General features: G+C 41.4%; 1 protein-coding gene across 5 annotated transcripts in view; it reads right to left on the bottom strand.

Moving 5' to 3' along the window:
* The window catches only part of RTEL1 (regulator of telomere elongation helicase 1), a 92,996-nt gene that overhangs the window by 61,443 nt on the left and 9,239 nt on the right, over positions 1-22,314 (bottom strand). For all 5 annotated transcript variants that reach the window (XM_089513531.1, XM_089513534.1, XM_089513535.1 and 2 more), the window contains exons 3-11: positions 19,833-20,031; positions 19,235-19,328; positions 18,749-18,830; positions 14,056-14,116; positions 11,181-11,256; positions 8,323-8,407; positions 7,429-7,494; positions 3,572-3,725; positions 1,160-1,198 (exon numbers count right to left, since the gene is read on the bottom strand). In XM_089513531.1, the coding sequence (XP_089369657.1) occupies positions 1,160-1,198; positions 3,572-3,725; positions 7,429-7,494; positions 8,323-8,407; positions 11,181-11,256; positions 14,056-14,116; positions 18,749-18,830; positions 19,235-19,328; positions 19,833-20,031 (856 nt within the window). The remainder of the gene's footprint in view (positions 1-1,159; positions 1,199-3,571; positions 3,726-7,428; positions 7,495-8,322; positions 8,408-11,180; positions 11,257-14,055; positions 14,117-18,748; positions 18,831-19,234; positions 19,329-19,832; positions 20,032-22,314) is intronic.

The following is a 22,314-nucleotide window of genomic DNA, read 5'->3' as shown; positions in this document are numbered from 1 at the left end:
TCCAAATGGGATGTAATCAAGGCATGTGTCACTGTAACCACATCCAACTTCTCAAAAACGGGCACAGCTAATGCACTAGTTTTAACTATGCAAATGTGCTCCTGGCCATAGCTGAATCCTGCGCATCCAGGCTCAGATCTGAATCCAGCACACCCAAGCTGCAAACCTAAGATTTCTGGGTGGGTGTAACCCCATCTAGCACAGGCTGAATCCCTATTCCCTGATCTGCCTTATGCACTAGAGTATTCTTGAAATGGGCAAAGTAGTAAATGCAGACCAGGAGTGGAAAATATGTATGGTAAGTCTTTGTGTGTGTCTAACAGGCTAGTCAGGATTTGAAAAATCTCATCTAATCTATAGTTTTATGAGAGGGGAAAATGTTTAGCTGTGATAGATGAAGAAGATGTCAATTTAATTTTTATTTTATTTTTTTTGGAAAAAAATAAGAGTGCAGGTTTCAGAAGCAAGCAACATAAAGCCCAACCTCCATATGCTCATAATGTGTCACAGGAGAACTTTCTTCAAGTTTTGTTACAAGATGTTTTTATTTATGCGTAACATTTCCTTAATAAAAACACTGTTCGCAAACTAGAACCAAAGTCAACCAGTGGTTTACCATCTGCCAGGATTATAAAAATGATATGCAAATTAAATTTACAGGCAATTAAAACATGCAAATGAACAGTAGCTCTCCAGCTCAGGATACATAAACATGAAGCACCCTCAGTAGTCAACAGGTTGTCATTAAATTCACTGACATTTCTTATCTGCCATGGAAGTTTCAAGCAAGCTAAATGATTAAGCATCCTTTTGTACAAGAATGGTGTGCATCCTTCTCCCAACACCCACCAAATAAAGAGAGAAGTGAACAAAAAAAGTGAACAAATAACCCACCCAAATACCTTCATTTTTTGTTTTTTATAATGTTCAATTCATTTCATTTTTCAGTTATTGTACATGTTGACAAACATTTCATTTACAACAACAAGGCAAAATAATCACATCAGTTGGCAAATTAAGGACAACATTTTGAACATATTCATAAAAGGAAGAAATATTTGTTACATACTCCTCTTGGCCCAACTGAAAATGACTAATATCTGAGCTTTCTTAAAGAACAACTGTATGGAAACAAGGTGTTGTTAATAATGGCACTTACTCTTTATCTTTGCTATGTCTTCAAGTTCCATGTTTAGTTCTGTATAAGAAAGAACGTAAACTTTTAGTCACACTAATTTCAAGACAGGTCCCATCAATGTTTTCTCATCTCTTCATGCATATATATCAAAGTGAAAGGGAAGTAGTAGGGCCCTTCTATTCTGCTTCGGTCAGACCTCATCTGAAATCTGTGTCCAATATTGGGCACATATTCAAGAAGGATGTTGACAAGCTGGAATGTGTCCAGAGCAGGGTGTCCACCAGAGAGGGTGAAAAGTCTGGGAAAATAAGTCCTATGAGGAACATCTTAAGGAACTAGGAATGAGAAGAGAAGACTGAGCACTGATGCAATAGCCACCTTTAAATACAGTAGAGTCTCGATTATCTGACTCTCAGTAATCCGACATTCCGGATTATCCAACATCAGATAGGTCAGTGGGCGTGGCTTGGAGCCTTTGCCACACCCCCAGCCGGAAAGGGCTCCAAGCAAAAAAATTTTTGCAATTTGTATTTTTATAATGATTGGAAGGCTTTTCATAGTGATTGCTAGGCTGTTCATAGTGATTCAAGGCTTTTCCTATGACCCTCCGGATTATCCAACATTTTCGGCTATCCGACCTATGGGACCGCCAGTTTACGTCGGATAATCGAGACTCTACTGTAACTGAAAGGATGTCATGTAAAAGATGCCTTCTGCTGCTTCAGCAACTAGAATGGGAATCAATGGATACAAATTACAAGAATAAGAGATTCCACCTTAACATTAAGAAGAACTTTTTGTGGTAAGAATTAGTTCACAGTGGTTCCTGGCATCACCAAGGAAGGTCACTTAGAGCATGCATCTTCCTTTATCTCTTCCTCACAGGAAAAAAGAGTAGCTGAGAAGGATTGCACAAACAATGGGAGGTTTCCTCCTCTAGAAGGTTTATGTGCTCCAATAAATTATGAACTCTGAAAGTATCTATGAGTGTAGGCCACAGAATGACAATAAGGTCACGGCAAGTACAGCTGCTATGAGGAGCGAGTTCAGGAGCTGGGTATGTTTTGCCTGGAGAAGAGAAGGTTTAAAGGTGATATGACAGCCCTGTTTAAATATTTGAAGGGATGTCATGTTCAAAATGGAGCAAGCTTTTCTGCTGCTCCAGAGACTAGAACATGGAACAGTGGGCTCAAATTACAAGAGTTTCATCCTCAATATTAGGAAAACGTTAAGACCTGTTCGATAAAGGAACACACTGCCTTGGAGCGTGGTAGAGTCTCTGTCTTTGGGGCTTTTTAAACAGAGACTGGATGGCCACCTGTTGGGAGGGGCTTTGATTGTGAGTTCCTGCATGGCAGAATGGGGTTGTACTGGATGGCCTTTGAGGTCTCTCCCAACTCTGATTCTATGAAGCAACAGGGAGAACAAGGCAAGTATCTTGATACAAGGGGATTGGGAAGCACTGGACAGAGATGAGGAATCTGCCTTGCCTATTTATTGCATTTCTTTTGCATTGTCTTATCCCTGTGAACATGAGCAGAAAGGGTGGGAGGAGAGCAAACTGGGCTAAAATAGAGCAGAAAGGGAGGGAGGGTTCTGTTATTCTTTTTTCATTTCATACTGATGTCTCTTCTTCATTCCTCTCCTGGACCCACTTTCCAAGCCAAATTAAAAAAAAAAAAAAAAGTCACAAAAATTCAGCATTAGACATGAGAACTATGAAGGTCTTCCACCCATTTGATTATAAGTTGCATTATGTTGTCCTTGCCTTGTTCAGAGTACTTGTTCAGAGTACAGGACATCTCTGCTTTTCAAGACCTTGCTTTTTGATGGCTCACTCTTTCGATGCTTACAAATTATTTCCATTAATTTGATGAGAGGTTCACTCTTTCATCAGTTCTTCTTGTCTATGAAGCTAGCTTGGGACTGTTCACCCACACACAGTCCCAAGGCTGTCCTACAGAAACAGTGGACCTGTCCCCGCATTCAAAAGTGATATATGGTATGTTATTTATGTTTTTTGGTGGCCAAAATCAATTTGCAAGCCAAAAAATCCCAGGTTTCACTTTTCAACCACCTCAACATTCTGACAGTCCTCCAGTCCCTAACCCATCAGATAAGCAGGGACTTCCTGTATATGCAATTTTTTCTCCAGGGAACTCCATGAATACACTCTAAAACTCCCCAAGCAAACACCAGAACACAAACAACCCACATCTAATTCCATAGTCTAGTACAATTTCCTTTCCCTCTGTTGGTGCTTAAATAGGAGATGTGCCAAAGAGATTCTATTCAGTATTATTGATTTATCAACTGCTTAGCAATGAAACTCAGCTTTCTGAAGCCTGAATGCAGTACCACAGCATAATTCTAAAAGCATGCAGCCATGGAACTGTTCGCTCTAGATGTTATTGATGGATTAAAACAATCTACCTGAGCTGGCATACTCCATATTGAACTCAGAGTGGAATTCATTCTGCTGAACTTTTCTGGCTTGTTCTTCCAACACAATATTGATGGCATCCACTGCTGAAGCCAAGTCGTAAGGAGTCAAATCAAATGATGCTAACTCTTCACACAGCCTTTCCTAAGTATGCAGACACAAAGCAATATAGTATTTTAGAATATCAGCAGTATCAGCTATACACACTTTGCACAATGGTATAAAAGTTATAAATGAAAAGGGAAGTAAGCAACCCTTGTAAGCAATAGTTTCTTCCATTTCAAGCCAATTTTAAACCATTGTCTTCTCTAGTATTCAGTGCTATCAGCAACCAAAACAAACACTTCAGAGAAAAAAAAAAAAAAATATATATATATATATATATATATATATCTCTGCTGTACTAAGATTTTTTGTTGGGAAGAGTTTTCACTGATATTTTGTTATATTGCATAAGGAAAACCCATGAATGCACTCTAAGCAGCTGAATTGCTACGCTCAGTTTAAAGCAAAAATCTGAATCTTTAAACTTTTCCTCATTATGTTCTCTACAGCTCATTCTGGTTTTGATCACATTTGAGACCTATCCACAAGGGAGATATCAATCAAGACCTCTCCCTAGTTGTGGTGAGCCCTTTCACCTGAGTGGAAGGCGACCAAACATTCCAGATCAATAGTTGATATCTGGTACCAGCACAGAAAAGATGAGTTAACCTTTTGATTCAGCAGAAGAGCTGCCAATATGTTCTTAGTACATTCTAATGGATAGATTAGTAGTTATACTCACAACATACATAGCTGTATGAAGTTACAAACCAAACAGGGGGAGGAGGGGAAACAATTGTAGATGTTAGTCAGATGCCTGCATGTTGTTTCAGTCCTTAGTAAAGATGGTATGCTGGGGAGGATATCTTTTGCAGCCAAGCTCTTCCTTCTGGCCATGCAGCAATGGGGAGATTTTCAAAGTCCAGGAAATTTAAAGTCCATTTACATCTCAACAGGAACCCATCTTTTGCAATCCAATATGTCTTCATACCAGTGGGGTCATAGACCTCTTTGTAGGCAAAGAACAATGGATTCCTTAAGACGTCTCCATGTTTTTGCATCAGGAACATTTTGGTGGTGTAGAGGTAAAACATAGGAATTCAGTGCAAATTCAAGAAGAATTGAAATGTTTTACCTTGGTTGGAGGTCTCAGTCCACAGGCTACTCTTCATGGTTCCCCTGTTGCAACTACAATGCAGTATCTCACAGCATACCATCTTTACTAAGGAATGAAACAACATGCACGCATCTGACTAACATGTCCAATTGTTTGTTTCTCCTGTTTGGTTTGTAACATCTTGCCTGATGAAGAAACCCATAGAGCTTTGAAAGCTTGCAACAAATATATTGTGCATTTTGGTTGGCCAATAAAGGTAACGCTGATGGATTTTTGTTTGGATTTGTTAAATGGCCAACACAGCTACCCCTGAATGTATAGCTATATGAACATAAAATAAAAATAACAAGGAGAGGAGATGTGTGTATGTGCCTTCAGCTTGCCTGTCAACTTATGATGACTCCATGAATTTCATCGGGGGTTTTTAGACAATGAATACTCAGAGGCGGTTTTCCCAGTTCCTTCCTATGAAATAAAGCCTGCAACACCTGGTGTTTGTTGTTGGTCTCTCATACATGTTCTAAGCAGGGCTGAACCTGCTTAGCTTCCAAGATCAGATGAGATCTGGTGCCTTTATGGTACAGTGGGCCCTTGGTATACGCGGGGATCCATTCCGGAACCCCCCCCGCGTATACCAAAATCCGTGTATGTTCAAATCGCATTTGTTCCCAACGGATTGGGAACAAAAGTCCTTGGTCTCCCCTCCTCTCCTCCCTTCCCTCCCTCTTACTTACCTGTTGGGCCTGGGAGGCCTCCGGCACAGCTGCTTGGCCTCTTCGCCACCACTGCCACCGCGGGAAAAGCTGGGTGGCGGTGGCAGCCAAGCCCCGGCCTCCTCGCCGCCACCATGGAATGGCCCGATGGCGGTGCGGGAGGGCTCTTGGCCCTGAACAGCACCGCCACTGGGCCTTTCCTGCGGCGACAGTGAGGAGGCAGAGCCGCTGCGCCGGAGGCCTTCAAGGCCTCCAGCACCGGCATCCAGCCTCCTTGAGGCCTCTGCCGCTGCGGAAGGGCCGGATACTGGTGTTGGAGGCCAACAGGCCCCCAGCAATGACACCCGCCCCTTCCGCAGTGACAAGGAGGCTGGATGATGGTGCGGGAGGCCTTGAAGGCCTCTGGCGCTGCTGCCCTCCACGCCTCTTCTTTGCTGCCTCCGCGCCTTTCCTTTTGAAGAGGAGGCGCAGAGGGCAGCAGTGCCAGAGACCTTCAAGGCCTCCTGCACCGTCACCCAGCCTCCTTGTCACCGCCGCCGCCGCGGAAGGGGCAGGTGTTGGTGCTGGGGGCCTCTTGGCCTCCAACACCGGTATCCGGCCCTTCCGCGGCGGCAGAGGCTGCGAGGAGGCCGGAGGCCTTGAAGGCCTCTGGCGTGGCGGCTCTGCCTCCTCACCGCCGCCGCAGAAAAGGCCCGGTGGCGGTGCTGTTCGGGGCCAAAAGGCCTCCAGCACCGCCATCGGGCCCTTCCACAGTGGCAGCGAGGAGGCCAGGGCTTGGCCTCTGCCGCCACCACTGCGGCAGAGCAGCGAGCAGAGGCCTTCAAGGTAAGTAAGAGGGAGGGAGGGGAGGGAGGCAGGGAGGGAGAGAAGGGAGGAGGGAAGTGAAGAGAGGAGAGGGAAGTTGTTCCCAATGGCAGCACGCGTGCACACGCACCGCCATTGGGGACAACTTCCCAATTTGCCATCCGCGTATGCTCAAATCTGCAGATAGCAAATGGGCCTACAAGAAGGGCTGACTGTATTTAGTCCTCGACAGAAGATATACTATCTAAATATACATGCATACCTATAGAACAAAACACACACACAAGTGCCTTTGGATGGCAATGAAGGCAGGCATAATGTAAAATGGCACCTTCAGCAGCCTATTTGGCAAAAGAGTAAGATCCTTATCATACTATAATGTTATAGTGTTATATTCCACTTTAACAGCCATGTAGTTTTGTGAAGCCCAAGAGCTCTCTGACTGCAAATTTTAAATGCCACTCCCTAAAATGCAAATCCCAGGATTCCACAGGATGTTGCCATACAGCACTGGAAAAAGTTCAGATCTTTCTCTACATTCCTACTTAAATAGTCTGTTCAGTTGCCTCCTCTGGCTCCCTTTTCATGTGACTGTTAAATTTCTGTTTTCCTTCTATAGGCACCAGTAAAATTGGCAAGCCAAACATGACCAAGAGAGATGCTGCAATCAAAATAGAAAGTACCAGGCTGGATGGTTCAATGGCATAAGGAAGCCCTTTTATCTTGTGATATATAAAATGCCTACAATGTTTGGCTTCTCTCTGAAATAAGGTCAAGCAGAGGCTGACAAACATGATGTCAGAAGCTCAAGCAGTCCGAAAGGTTGAACAAGTTCCTTAATGGATAGTACTTCCAGATAAGTAAATAATGATAGCAGGAGCTGTGCAAGTAGCGAACAGCAAAGGAATGATAAATACATAATCTGTGGCAAGATTAAACCTTCATCACACCATTCCCCCCCTTCCCCTACTCTAAACATCTACAGACTAAAAATGGTTTGCCCCCAAAACCAACAGCAGTGATTCTGTCTAAATACAACCATATTACTTGCACAGTACTTCTTGGAGGAACAAATATTTACAGATTACTAGGACTGAAGTGTAGAAGTGGGCCTAAAAGGCTGTTCATTGTGTAAAAACTGTGACAAGTTGGCTGCGGATTTACTTACCACATTGTGAGCTTCATCAAGTATTACCACAGTCCCCTTCAAGTCTAAGTTGTGAGCTCTTCGACTCTATTTTTGAAAGAAAATTGTCAGATAGTGTGGAAAGGACACCTCATTACTGGTTATCTCAACCTACCCTGAAGGATCTGTTGTGAGACAGCAGTCTGTCAGAATAGCGTGGATACGGATAAATCCGTGTTTCCCATCATTGTATATACCCAAAGGCTTCCAGTATGGGCCTTGGGAATCTTTGCAAATCCCAACCCAGAATGAATATGTGCTATATCTCCAGTAGCAAGATCACATAGTGATCCATCTCCTGAAAGCCACTAAATTAAAATTGTGAAACTTGATACAGTAAACGGGATCCTATAATTTTACTTAAGTATAATACAGGGAAGAATTTTAGCTGGTGAAGTTTCTATGATTACTTAAGCTGCAGCTGACAGAACTCTGCCTTGCTTGAGTAGTCCAATGGGGCTAAACAATGCCAAGAATATTCAGTATATTTGGAAAGATGAAAGATATTGAGAAATGCTGCATAGTGATTTTCAATATAAACTCATGTACAAAACAGTATTTTTCTGACTTGCCAGGTGAATGCACTTGAAAAACACCAGCTTCCTACCAGAATACAAATGAAGAGGAACAATACAGTACAATATAAAATCATTTCCCTTCCCCAGAAATATAAATGTTATAGAGAACTAAGTGCTCATGACTGCTCTGGATTTAAATATCATATGTTTTCTTATTTTCCCCTCCGTGTGACAAATATGTGAATTTGCACTGTATAGTTTAATGAGTTCCTAAAGTATATTCCCTCGATTGGCATCTCCACTAAAAACACAAATATTAAGTAAAATGGATGTGAATTTTAAACAATGTACCACATACCTTCGGATCCAGCAAATAGTTATAAGGCATAAAAATTATGTCTGCTTGCTGCTTCAGATTCCGAGAGAGATAATAAGGACAAACTCTGAAGGGAAAGGAGAGACACAATGCATATAATGTACAGATAACTAACATGCTCTCTGGTCATTTATTATGACTCTCAAGGGCTTTTGACAATTTCTTAATGGACCAGTGTAGTCCATCAGATGTTAAGGGATGTGGCCTGGTATGTTTACATGCATTTTTGTTTTTTAGAGGAGAATGCTGGATTTAAACCCTTTAGGTTTATATAAGCCTTGCCATTTCAGCAAAACAGAGTGTGGAAAATGCTAGAAGGTATTTAATATTTTCAGCACACATCAAGGCCTCAACCAAGAAAACAACCACAAGACCTCTCAAAAGGGAGGTGTCCATCATGTAGTACTTTTTCAATCAGTTTAGCGCCCATTAGGCAAATACCTGTTTAATTAATCAGTTGTGTGATGACACTTATGTTTTACTAACAAAGATGGATTGCTGACAATTTAGGAATGATCAGAAATGGGGCTTTGGTCTAATCTCCCAACTAATCATGTTATCACTGTATGAACATCAGCTACAGTGGTACAGATCTGAGTGCAGTAATTTGACAACTAGCCACATATGCCTTGGGACATGCAGAGAACTGGACTGAAGGCTTGAAATTCCCTACATGTAGTAGCATGATTTGCAATCTAAGTGCACATACTGAAGTTGAATTTTTCATTCAAATAATAATTTTATACATTTGGATTTATTTATTTTTTTGATTTAATAATTTCTAATTTCTTCAGTACAGTCCTTCTAAATAATCAATTTCTACTATTAAATATTTGGGTGGGCTTTCTTAATATTTAGAAAAGAGCTGAGCACATAAACGTAACTGACAGATTAATACAGTTAGCATTTAATGCTCACAGTTAAAAGGTTGACTTGAGGGCAGTGAACAACAATTACTATTATAGTTTGTTGTTGTTAGCTGCCCTGAGTCAATCTTGACAACCCTACAGATGAGACATCTCCAAGCCCCCTTTGTCTTCCACTGCTCTGCTTAGGTCTTATAAATTCAGGCCCATGACTTCCCTAATTGAATCTAGCCATCTGGCATGCCATCTTCCTCTCTTTCTACTGTCTTCTACCTTTTCTAGCATTATTGTCTAATGAGTCATGCCTTCTCATGATGTGGACAAAGTACAATAGCTTCAATTTAATCATCTTGGCTTCCAAGCAGACAACCCATTAATCTAAAAAGTGATTTGGCAAGTGGAGTCATCAGTTCACACAGTGAAATGTGTATGTGCAAATTTTCTAGCCAGATTTAGTATCTTCTAGATTAAAGAGCCCTGGTGACGCAGCGGTTAAATGCCAGTACTACAGCCACTCACTCACAAACCATAAGGGATTGAGCTCAATACCAGCCAGGGGCTCAGGCTTGACTCAGGCTTGCATCCTTCCGAGGAGGTTGCTAAAATGAGTACCCAGCTTGTTGGGGGCAATTAGCTTACAGTTGTAAACCGCTTAGAGACTGCTTAGGTGGTATGAAGCAGTATATAAACGAAGCTGCTATTGCTATTGTTATAGTATACAGAAATAGGTTGACTTGGTGGTCTCTCATCCATAGATCCAAGTCAATATGATGGCTGTTAACAAAATTGCATGCAGTTAGCACTACTGCTGCAGAGAATCGTTTCAAATGGAGACTGTAGAGCAGAAAATGTTTGACGGGTCCACAAAGTGACCTCTGAAAAAGGGACATGAAAGCAGACATTGTCAGTGGCAAAACTTTTCAATGATTATGTCCAATTCATAAAGCCATCCTTTAACAGCACAAGTTACGACACTGTCAGAGACCAACTTCTCACTCAGACATGTGGCCTCTACAACAACCAGAATCCTCTACTTCCAAGCCATCCCAAAACATTCAGAACAGCATCAGGCATCCTTGCAAGCTCTTTGAAATTATCAAATGGTATTCAGCTCTATAATTGCATAACTCTGCTCAGCATGTACCGTATTTTCCCGCGTATAAGGTGACTGGGGGTATAAGACAATCCCCAAGTAGTAGGCTGGCAGTGCCCCTGGCCTCCTATAGGCCGAAGTAAGGGGGTCTCGTGCCAGCCTGAGGGGGCCTCTGTGGAAGCCTGGAAGGTGGATACCGTGGCCGGGCTCTCTCTCACTGTCATTGCTGGAAAAGGCGGCGGAGAAGCGGCTCCAGAGCCGGTCGGGCCAAGGGAAAGAGCCGGTCCCTTATTCCTCACCGCCGCCGCCCGGGATACTCCGCTCCTCCAGCGGCTTCCACGGCTACAGTGGCTTCCACGGTGGACTTCTGACAAACCACGGAAGCCGCTGGAGGAGCGGAGTATCCCAGGCGGTGGCGGCGGTGAATAAGGGGCCGGCTTTTTCCCTCTTTCCCTCGGCCCGACTGGCTCTGGAGCTGCTTCTCCGCCGCCTTTTCCAGCAATGGCGGTGAGAGAGAGCCCGGCCGCGGTGCCTGCTGGAAAAGGAACCGCAAGGCCCCCAGAGACAGAGAGGTGGCTACACCATTTGCCTGTCTCTGGGGTCAGAATCCGGCAGGGGTATAAGACAGGGGTAAAAAGTCGTCTTATATGCCGGAAAATACGGTGCTACATCTTACTTGCATCTACATAAATTGGCCCAAGGATGAACTCAGCCAATAAGAGAGCATGCTAAGAACCAAACAGCCCATTATTCCTTTCATAACAAGACACAAGAACACCGATGGATGGTGCTACCTTTGATTCTGAAAACAATTTTAATAAAAATTCACCCTTAGTACGCCACTCACAGAACAAGATGGAATAAAGAGAAGAAAAAACAACCTGTGCTTGCTTCCATTTTTTACAAGATCTTCTACATCCATGATGGGATTGATCAGCTCTTTCTCAGTGCACTTCTCTATATGAAGGAGAAAAGAAAGCTATTTCAAACAAATGCAAGTAAAAAGTCCTGTAAATGAATCAACTGGAATCATCATACTTTTTTCCTCCTCTTTCCCAAACCCTTTTCTTGTACATTTCTTTTAGACTATAAGCCCAAGAGGAAGGACTAATTAATTTTTAGTCTGAAAAATGAAGCAAGAATGATCTAAAGAAATAAAAATCATGAAGGGTCATCTAAATTGCTTGGTTGAACTTAATCTGCACTAGTCCTTTGCTCTTCACCAATTCTCAGAGGTGAGCATTACTACAGAGGTTGGCATTATGAATCCCAGTACAACACTGTGAGCAATACACTATTAGAAACTGGATTTTTTAGGTGGGGTCTACAGGTATCAGTAGAAGACAGGAAAATGTTTAGCCTATGGACTGATGTAAACTGCCCATGTTTGACACTGAGCCACTAAGAAAAAAATAGAAATTGCTTAGTTTTAAAAATTCAACAACCAGTTTAAATTAATTGAAAGGATTAAAAATTAAATTCTGGAATATTATACAGCTACCAGTATATTCCAGAATGTATGAGTATCAGAAGCAGTCTTACACTGTTACAGAAGTAGTCCATCAAGGCAATGGCAATAGATATGTAGACATTTGGGAAAACCTAAAATGTGCATTCATATTTTGCTTCTTGAGACCTTTACATCTGAAACCTGGTTCAGATAAGTTTATCAGCCTGACAGCAAACGTTGTGCCCACTCCTATCCTTCTACCCATCTCTTTTCAGTTTTCTGTTTTGTGAAACCTTTGGCTCTTCAAATTAAGGTATGTGCTCTATTTTTTAAACTGTTTGCCTGATTTTAGAACTATTTTAAGGATCAGTTGGAGTATTTTCAATTATTTTTAAAGTTATTTATTCAAAGTTTTACAGTGCTTATTTTGATCGTGCATTTCCTCAGAGGTACCTCATTGGCTGAGACATGGTACAATAAATACTTTGCATAAATTAATGAACAAACAAACAAACACTAGCTTCATGACATCACAGCCACCAGCAAATCAGAGCAGTGTATAGGCAGTTTCTGGGGGAAACTAGTTTTTCCTGAGCTCAATGTGTGAATTAAAGGCAATTAAGTTGCACTTCTACAGTAGCCCCACCACTCAGTTTTTATACTTCTATACAAACCTTGAAGCATCAATTCTGGGTGAAACTGCTCAGCACCACCACTAAGCCCTCCCTTTCTATAGCACAGATGAGAATTGAGTTGCCTGTGCAACCCCTTTGAGAGATCCAGTGCAGCTCTTTGGAGCCATAATGCCCTCTTCCACCTCTCATCAGTGGTTTTTTTTTATTTATTTATTTATTTATTTATTTATTGAAACAAATAAATAAGAACTCAAGGCTGCTTATAATAAACAACCAATCACAAAACTTAAAAAAAATATCCAATAGTTATTCAAACAGACAATTTAAAAGTGGTTAAAACAATCTTGAATAATATAACTATAAAACATGAGAGGCAGCATGCCATAGTGGTTTGAGTGTCAGACTACAACTCTGGAGACCAGGAATTGATTCCCAACTTGGCTTCAATAATAAATTATTTTCGTCATTTAGCCAGTACAAAAATAGGATACAACTATTAAAACAAGAAACAAAATCAATTTCTGCCATCTAAGATCAATCGTCACTAACCACCTGAAGACGTATTTTACACATAATGTAGCAAAATTTTGCTACTTTATGTATAACAATTTGGTTCTGACTACCCAACAGATAGTGTAAATAAAAAACATCAGTGTGTCCTGGAAATTTAGTTAAAAGAGGGGTAATCAGCTGGTGGCGAATATCTTTATAAAATTGACAATACAAAAGCACATGAGCTGTAGTTTCCATAGCACCAGTATCACAAGGACAGAATCAGAATTCATAGGGGATTTTCCCATATTTCCCTTCCAGTACTGCTGTTGGGAGAACACTGAATTGAGCTAATGATAAAGCTCTCCTAAATTTAGGCACTGTAATATAAGTACAGTATGTAGCTGGATTAGAAGCCAACATTTGATTGTTTGCAAATGAGTAACTGGAAAAGGCAGCAATTTTTGTCTAACCTTCAGTATCTAGAATCCTTTGCCTTACAACCAATTTCATTTGATCTAATCCTAACTTTAGAATGGTATCGCTAGAAAGTCCAACAAGGCTCAGTTTCGTGTAGATAGCTGTTTCCCAAGAGTTATCTATCAAAATTAACTGGGACAATCCACCAGGGTTGTTATGTAACTTGGCTATGAAAACCACTGGGTAACCTTGCGCAAGTCACATGCTCTCAGCCTCAGGGGAAGGCAATGACAACCCTCCTCTCAATAAATCTTGGCAAGAAAACCCTGTGATAGCGTCACCTTTGGGTCGCCATAGGTCAGAAAGAAACTGATGGCAAACAACAACATGTACTGGCCAGATAAAATCAATTTGTAGTGAAGGCCTTAATAAAAAGCTTGGTTGACAAAACAAAGACTAAAAAAAAAAGAATCAGACAAAAAAATGGAATCTGCTGCATCAGAGATTGGTGGAGTCTTCTTCTTTGAAGGTTTTTAAGCAGAGGCTGGATGGCCATCTGTCAGGAATGCTTCGATTGTATCTTCCTGCCTGTCAGAACAGGGTTGGACTGGGTGGCCCTTGGGGCTCAACCAACTCTATCATTCAACATGGCTTTCTTGCTGTTTCCAGGTGAGGTGCCTCAAAACACCACCCAAAAATGATATTAATTCTGCCCAACATCAATTAGCCAAAATACTTTTACAGAAACTTGATTCATACCTTCCACGTTGTTATAGAAATGACACGTGTGAGTAGTTACTTTCATACGGCACATGTGGATCTGCAAGGCAACATAAAATAAAATTCATTGAATATGATAAGGAAGTCAAAATAAATATGCAATTGCACTTATTCAAATTTATCTCTTATTTCCCTTGACTACACCTGTTGGGATTTAAACAGCAAGGACCTTGTTATCAGAATGTATCTATCTGGTTTATGTTACTCTCCAAAACATCATGATATTAAATGAACATTAGAAGGAACTTCTTGCCAGTGAGAGTAGTTTAACAATTGGAATCAAGTGCCAAGAGAGGTGGTGGGATCTCCTTCTCTGGACATCTTCAAGAGTCTGGAAGGTTACCTGCTAGGAAGGCTAATTGGAGATCCAGCACTGAGCAGGTGGATAGACCTGATGGCCCCTTCCATGACTCTATTTTTTGCCATAATTTAATGGCACAGTGCAGAACATTACTAGAAACAGCTCCCAGTTGAGGGTTTCAGATGAGAACTGGATATGAGAAAAATGCAGGAATGCAGGTAAGAGCAGATTCAAAGCAGATAATGCAGTTACCTGATCTTTTCAAGAAAATGTCTATGTGACATCACATAGGGAGAAACAACAATTTCTACTATAAAGAAGGGATTGTTGTTAACAGTCCTTGAGTCAGCCCCAACTCATGGCGACACCTGGGGATGAAATCTCCAAGACCCCCATCCTCTACTGCTCTGCTTAGATCCTGAAAACTCATACCCATGATCTCCTTAATAGAGTCCATCCATTTAGTGTGCTGTCTTCCTCTCTTTCTGCTACCCTCTACCTTTCCTAGCATTATTATCTTTTCTAATGATTCATGACTTCTCATGATGTGCCCAAGGTATGATGGCCTCACTTTAGGCATCTTGGCTTCCAGGGAGATTTCTGGCTTGATCTGTTGATTTGTTTGTCTTTTTGGCTGTCCATGAAATCCTCAGCACTTTTCTCCAGCACCATATCTCAAATGAAATGATTTTCTCTGTATGTGCGTTCTTCACTGTCCAGCTCTTGCACTCATACAGCACGATGGGGAATACAATGGATTGGGCAATTCTAACTTAAGTGTTCAGTTGTATATCTGCATATTTAGGATCTTGTCCAATTCTTTCATAGTTGTTCTTTCCATTCCTAGTCTTCTTCTGATTTTTTGACTGCAGTCTCCATTCTAATCAAGGTTAGATCCAAGGTGGGAACTCTTCAACTATTTTGATTTCCTAGGTTGAATTTATGCAGTTCCTCTGTGGTCATTATTTTTGTTTTCTTTATGTTGAACTGAAAGCCTGCCTTTCTTCCTTGACCATCCTTAGTCATTGTTCCAAGTCCATGATGTTTTCTGCTAATAGTATTGTGTCATCTGCATATCCTTAGATTGTTGATGCTGAGTCTAGAGTCCTAGACCTGCTCTTTATATGATATTTTCTGCATACAAATTAAACAAATAGGGTGATAGAATGCATCCTTGGCTGACACCTTTGCCAGTTGGGAATCATTCTGTTTCTCCATATTCTGTTCTGACAGCAGCCTCTTATCCAAAGTACAGAATTCTCGTCAGGACCATCAGATGTGTTGGCACTCCCATGTCTTTAAGAGCCATCCATAGCTTTTTGGTGATGCAGAAGGGAGATCGTAATTCAGAGATGATGATTTGATTTGGCTTGATTTTACTGTTCCAGAACAAATGCTGCTATTCTATACAGAGTGTTGCCCTGGGTCCAAGCTTTCTTCTATGTCCAGTATTTACTCTCCAAAAGTAATTTCCTTCTGTCTTTTTCACAGATATGATACATTTGGTATTCAAAAGAAATTAGTGACTTCCACATCCCACTTTTTATCAACAGAGCATCTATACTAGGGACGATGAGAAACCCATGAAATGTAGAATTTCATTTATCCACATTTTTATTCATGAAAGATATGATACACTGCCCTTCAAGAAAAAATTCTGAGTAGTTTACTTTAAAAAAAATCCAGGAAAATGTCTAAAATGGCATAAACATAGGAGAACAAAAAGCCAGAAAGATCTTCAAAGCCAGATAAAAACTAATCACAAGACTGACATGTTAACTAAAAGGTCTCGGAAATTAAAAAGCATTTGCCAGGCTTTGAAAGAACTATAAAATATATGTGAGGAGAACCTCTGCGGGTGGCTGTTTCCTGGAGGTACCTCTTGGGATATCATGGATTTTTTAATGGAAATTGTTGCTTTATGTATTACTATGGTAATAAGGTAAGGAACTGGTAGGAGGGGTGAGAGAACTGAATATTTGAAGTGGGTCATGATTGGTGGAATGTCTCAGGGGAGCTTAATAAAACTGGTGAATGACAGTGAATGACAATTGGGAGAGGTGATGAAAGAGTTGTGGAGCAGTGATGTGAGTGAATGAGTGAGTCAGTCAGTTTTACGAATTAATGGGTTGTTTTTAAGAATCTGGGTTAGCTAGAACAGTGCAAGAGTGAAATATTTGTTTTAAATGTATTAAATTATTAATCTGTTTTGTTACATTCAACTTCTGTTAATAAAGTATTATTTTGTTATCATATGCTTTTGGCCTCTGCAGTCATGATATATAAATATTAAGTTCAGACATAGTAGCTATTGTGGCAGTAGTGAATAAATAAAAAGAGTCTCCCTTATCTGAAATGCTTGGGACCAGAAGTATTTTGATTTCTGATTTATTTTTGTACTTTGACATATATGCATAATGAGATATCTTGGAGATGGGACCCAGGTCTAAACGTTAAATTCATTTTTGTTTTGTATACACCTTATGCACATAGCCTAAAGGTAATTTTATTCATAACACTTTAACAACAACAACAACAATTCTTTTGTTTATTTATACTGTATTCTATCATTTTTCCAACTCTGGGACTCATGACAGATTATAGAGTTAAAACAGGCTGCAAGCTGCAAGAAAAGAGATTCCACCTCAACATTAGGAGGAACTTCCTGACAGTAAGGGCTGTTCAACAGTGGAACACACTCCCTCGGAGTGTAGTGGAGTCTCCTTCTTTGGAAGTCTTTAAACAGAGGCTGGATGGCCATCTGTTGGGGATGCTTTGATTGGGATTTCCTGCATGGCAGGGGGTTGGACTGGATGGCCCTTGTGGTCTCTTCCAACTCTACGATTCTATGATTCAGACAAAAGTCCGCAGCATTAAAATATGCAAAATCTAAAACGTAATCAAACTTTAAATTGATTAAAAAGTTATTTAAAACACTCCTTTTTTTAAGGAGATGAAAAAATTGGACTAGGGAGAACCATGTTCAAATTCCTACTCAGTTATCTTGTATCATAAGCAGAGGACATAGACCACTTCCACTATCCCAACACTATCAATCCCAGCAGCTCTGCAGAGGCAGTGAGACTGTCCCTTGCCCCTTTAACATCTAGGGATGTGGAAGTCTGTTGCAGGGCAGGCAGAAGCAGAAACTAAGTATGACTTTCTATTGAGCCCTGAACTAATTATGGTTGGTTTTTTTTTAATTAATTATGAAGAATTATATTTTATTATATCTGTGAGGGTACATAGACTACAGTCCTTGTTATAACTGTATTATTGCACTGGAAGACCTACAAATGCTTAACTAAGTGTTCTCTCTAGGAAAGTTCTAGGTCCTCCAACACAATCCTTTGGTCAACCTCCACTGGATATTGACCATAGAGCCATGCTGTAAGACCTAGAGATTCCTAGAGAGAATGTAAGTGAACCCTTGGTGTCTGCAGGAGATGCGTTCCGGATCTCCACAGGATACCAAAAATGTGTGGATGCTCAAGCGACATGGCTGCGCCACCATTGGGGACAATGGCACTTTGCCCCCTCTGTCCCCCAATGCCTGCGTCACCACTCTTACTGCAGCGGGCAGCAGGGGGCTGCCTCATCTTCCTCCCTTCACCAGCTCTTCCTTCTCGCTGTTCCTCCTCCACCTTTTCATAGAATCAGAGTTGCAAGAGACCCCAAGGGCCATCCAGTCCAACCCCCTGCCATGCAGGAACTCACAATCAAACCATCCAGCCTCTGATTAAAGACCCCCAAGGAAGGAGACTCTACCACCCTCTGAGGGAGTGTGTTCAACTGTCTAACAGCTCTTAATGTCAGGAAGGTCCTTCTAATGTTGAGGTGGAATCTCTCCACCGGCTCTTCCTCCTCCTCCTCTTCTCCCCCCTTCCCATCATCACTTTTCCTCTTCTTCCTTATGCTGTTCCCCTCACCACTGCTGCCACTGCTCTTTCTCCTCCATCCTTCTATTTGCCACCCCGGTCTCCATGAAGCCTGCCTTGCCGCAGGTTCACTGTGGTGGGTGGCAACAGGCTACCTCCTCTTCCTCCTTCTTTCCCCCACTGCCTCTGTCCTCCTCCTCATCCTCCTGTTTGCACCCACAGCTATCGCCTTTTGCCTCCTCTTCCCACCTTTGCCTCTTTCCTCATCCTAGCCCCCGATGCCACTGCCTCTTGCCTCCTCTTCTTCCTCTTCCTCCTCATCCCCGCTGTATCCTCCTCGTCCTCCCTGCTTCCTTTGCCGCCCTCCCATGCTCAAATCCATGGATGGCAAGTCCACGGATATGGAGGGCGGACTGTATTAATCAAATCCATGAATAATCAAATCCACAAAAGCCAAAGCTGTAAATGTGGAGGGCTGAGTATACATTCTTACCTGCATATGGTTACTTTCTTGCTTTTTAACTTCAGGATGGATACAAAGTTGCTCTCTGGAACCCAAAACACATACTTTGGGCCTGTTAGGTAGAAAACAGCAAAGCAATGGTATTTAATATACACATACCAATCAAGAAAGGGATATTAAAAGTCTATATTGCTGCATTATGGTGTATTTCAAATGCTGTGTTCAAAAAGGATACAGAAAAGAAGCAAAAAAGGAGGACAAGGTTGGCCCTTTAACAAGGTGTGCACTGTTACCACTGCAGAACATTTATCTTTTGTTAAAGGCAATATTCCCACAGACTTGAGGAAGTTTCCTTACTATCTACAGCTTCAGAGTAGGTCAGAAGGAGCCAATAATCAGCATTTTCAAAGCCTTGCTATAAACAAGGACATCATTGAAATGGAAAAGGTCAGACACTTCTATATCCCAAGTTCTATAAGACCTGGAATGAGCAGCGATATCTTAAATTTTCTTTACCTGTATACTGTGTTCCTTAATTCACCAATGACCTGAGTAAGCTGAGAATGAGTTCTAGAGGCATAAATTATTTTTGGAATGTCAGTGTAATAAGCTGTCAAGTGAAGGAAAAAAAAAAAAGGGGGGGGGAACAGAAGGAAAAAATTAGTTCTTGTTTAGTGCTAAATATATCATCAGTCTGCTTTTCCCCTGCTGGTGCTATGGTAACAACTCAGTCTGTGGAAGCAGTGAGGGATTTTACAATCAAACTGCTCACCTATAGGGAAAAAGACAAGTGTCTATTTTTACTGCCTTCAGCAAAGTGGCTTTCTGTGAAGCACTTACAGATAAGTATCTCGAAATGATGGCAAAACTTTTGCCCTAATTTATATTGCTTGAAATTAATTAGCAAAGAGCTTCCCACCCCAACAATCAATATTTAATATATGGCTTCCAATAGTTTCTCTTGTCTATTCCCTGGACTGGTTATAGAAAAGCAATATCCAGCATCTTGTCACACTTCTACAGCATCTATCACCTTATTTTGAAAGCCCAGAAAACACACCACTGGGACTCCACATAAGATGACTTAAGTGGAACTAAAAGTTATGGGGCTTACCTGGGATTTCAGCATCTGTGGCAGCATTGCCCCAAGATGACATTGGTCGGTCAGAGAAAAGTTCTGCTCCACCCAAACGCTGGGCAATCTTCTGTGCAGAGATAGCATCTTTGAAGTGCTCCCGCCAAGCCAAGGTTGAACACAGGAGGCATAATGTCTTCCCTGTACCCGTGGGACTCTCCAAAATCCCATTCACTTGCTTGAATTATGAAAAATAAAAGAACTGAAATATCTGGGAAACTCAACTTAACCACTGCGCCACCAGGGCTCTTCACCTACATGCCAGCCAGATGATAAACATTTCCTCAAAGTGGCTGCACCCACATCATCAGCAATGAACAGATGACTGCCTCAAATTGTAGGGGCACAACCAGTCTGGAGTCAGAGACATTACTGGGAAGCTCAGGTGGCAGATAAAACTGAAGTGAATTGTATAGAAGAAACCTGAGACAATTTTCTCTAGCTGTGTAGTGCAATATACGCCTTAAGTCGATCTCATGAATAAGTGAAGGACAGATTTTGAGGCCAAAAGTATGGATTTTGATATGATCCATGCATAAGTCAAGGGTAAACCTAGGAGCATATAATTAAGGATGTAAAGGATGAATCTAAGAAAAATGAAGCCAAAGATATTATAAAATTCTGGCAGGCATACTTCTATTTGCTCCTGAGATTCACAGTTATAAGAGAGGACCAAACAGGTTCTGGATTATACAACTGGAGGGTCTATGAAACTATTTCAGTAAACATGCACACACACCATCTGAAAGCATAAGGTCAAATGAAGAGAACCTAGAGGAGTGTTCTCTCCAGTTTTCAGCTTCTAGCTTAATTCATATGTCATTAGGCTTAATATTACTTGGGAGATTTTTAGGTCAACATTAGTTTAGCATCCTGCTGTGGGGAGATTACTCTGAAACTATCTTCCAACTGATTCTATGCCACTGTCATTAGAGTCTACAGTCAAAGCAATCTTTCTGGCCTGTGCTTTCACAGTGAAAAACAGGATGGAAGTAATAATAATCAGAGTGAGCAACACAGGCTAACTTCTGTGGCCACCATAACCCTACCACTAGTAAAAATGGCATTCAGTAAGAGATCCAGGGGGAAAAAGAAAGGAAAAACCTGGGGGGGGGACCCAAAGTCTTTTTCCCCCAGAAAAATTGAGGATTTTTAAAATGTAAAAATGGATTATGGAATATTTTCTTTTCATCTTTTAAAATGATGAATAAAATATTTTAGACAACATATTTACTCCTTCAAAATATATGTAACAGGAAGACTTTTAAGTAAGACTTAGGGGTGAAACAAACTGCCCAAAAAGCCAGTTTAAAACACCAGTGAAGGGCCGGATTGGGGTCGCGGGCTTGTGGTTGCTATCTCTTCTCTCTTTTCCACATCAAAGAATCCACATTGCTCTTGAATTCTTGCTTCCGTCCCATTTCTATACTTCTCAGTTCTTCTACGGCTGAGAGAAAAAGTGTGGAGGTGGAGATATAAATCCTTTTTTCTCTAATATACAACAGATGGACTCCCTATTTCACTCTCTTAACTATTTACGAGCATCAAATGAACCAGGAAGGAAACCAGGCCTGCACAACATACGCCCTGGGGGGCCACATGTGGCCCACCAAAGGATTTTGGGTGGCCTGCATGGATGTGGAACAGCTTCAAGGTTTCTCTGCCACTTGGCCTCCTCCTGAGGAGAGTGCCATGTGGTGGAGGAGGAGGAGGAGGAGGAGGAGGAGGAAGGGGGAACACTCACCCTGCAAGGCTCCTCTAGTGCCTGGCTTTCTCTTGAGGAGAAGGCCGGGTAAAGGAGGAGGAATGCTCACCCCTCAAGGCTCCTCCATCACTCAACCTTCTCCTAAGGAGAAGTCTGGGAGGAGGAGGAGAATGACAGGCAAGGTTTCTCTACTGCTTGTCTTTCTCTTGAGGAGAGGCCTGGGCAGAGAAGAAGGATGGAATTAATATTAATTAATTTAATGAATATTATTAATATTTCATTAAAACCCATCTGCTGTCCAAAGAAGTTTAGCCCATTTTAAGTTTGGCCCCTACCTACTGCCAAGTTGTACATGTCTATATGAAACCATGGGATCACATCTCAGTTGCAGAGGTATGTTACAGAACAGCTACACACCATAAAATGGCTTTTAAAATGTTTACTAGCCATGTTTAAGAGCACTAATGGCAAAGTTTTGGCACACAAGTGCAATGACTGCAAGTTTTACTCGATTACTGCAATTGTTCTGATTAATGAACTAGCACTTCAGCTGACACAGGGGCAGACGCTAACAACTGGCCTGAGTCTGACAACCAAAACTCCATGACTCAGAACAGAGTTCCTTAAGAACTCGTGAAGGACTTATAATGCAGCTCTATAAACACTTCCATCTTCCTCCAGACAAATTTGATGGGTGAGCAAATTAAAGACAGATTTTTTTTTGTAAGATGCATTAAAAACCCTTAGTCTAGATCC

This window comes from Sceloporus occidentalis, unplaced genomic scaffold (assembly GCF_023333645.1).
Source record: "Sceloporus occidentalis isolate IW3139 unplaced genomic scaffold, rSceOcc1.0.p SCAF_3, whole genome shotgun sequence".
Taxonomy (NCBI): Eukaryota; Metazoa; Chordata; class Lepidosauria; order Squamata; family Phrynosomatidae; genus Sceloporus; species Sceloporus occidentalis.
Note: the sequence above shows the minus strand (reverse complement) of the source record. Positions and strands in the feature narration are given on the sequence as shown.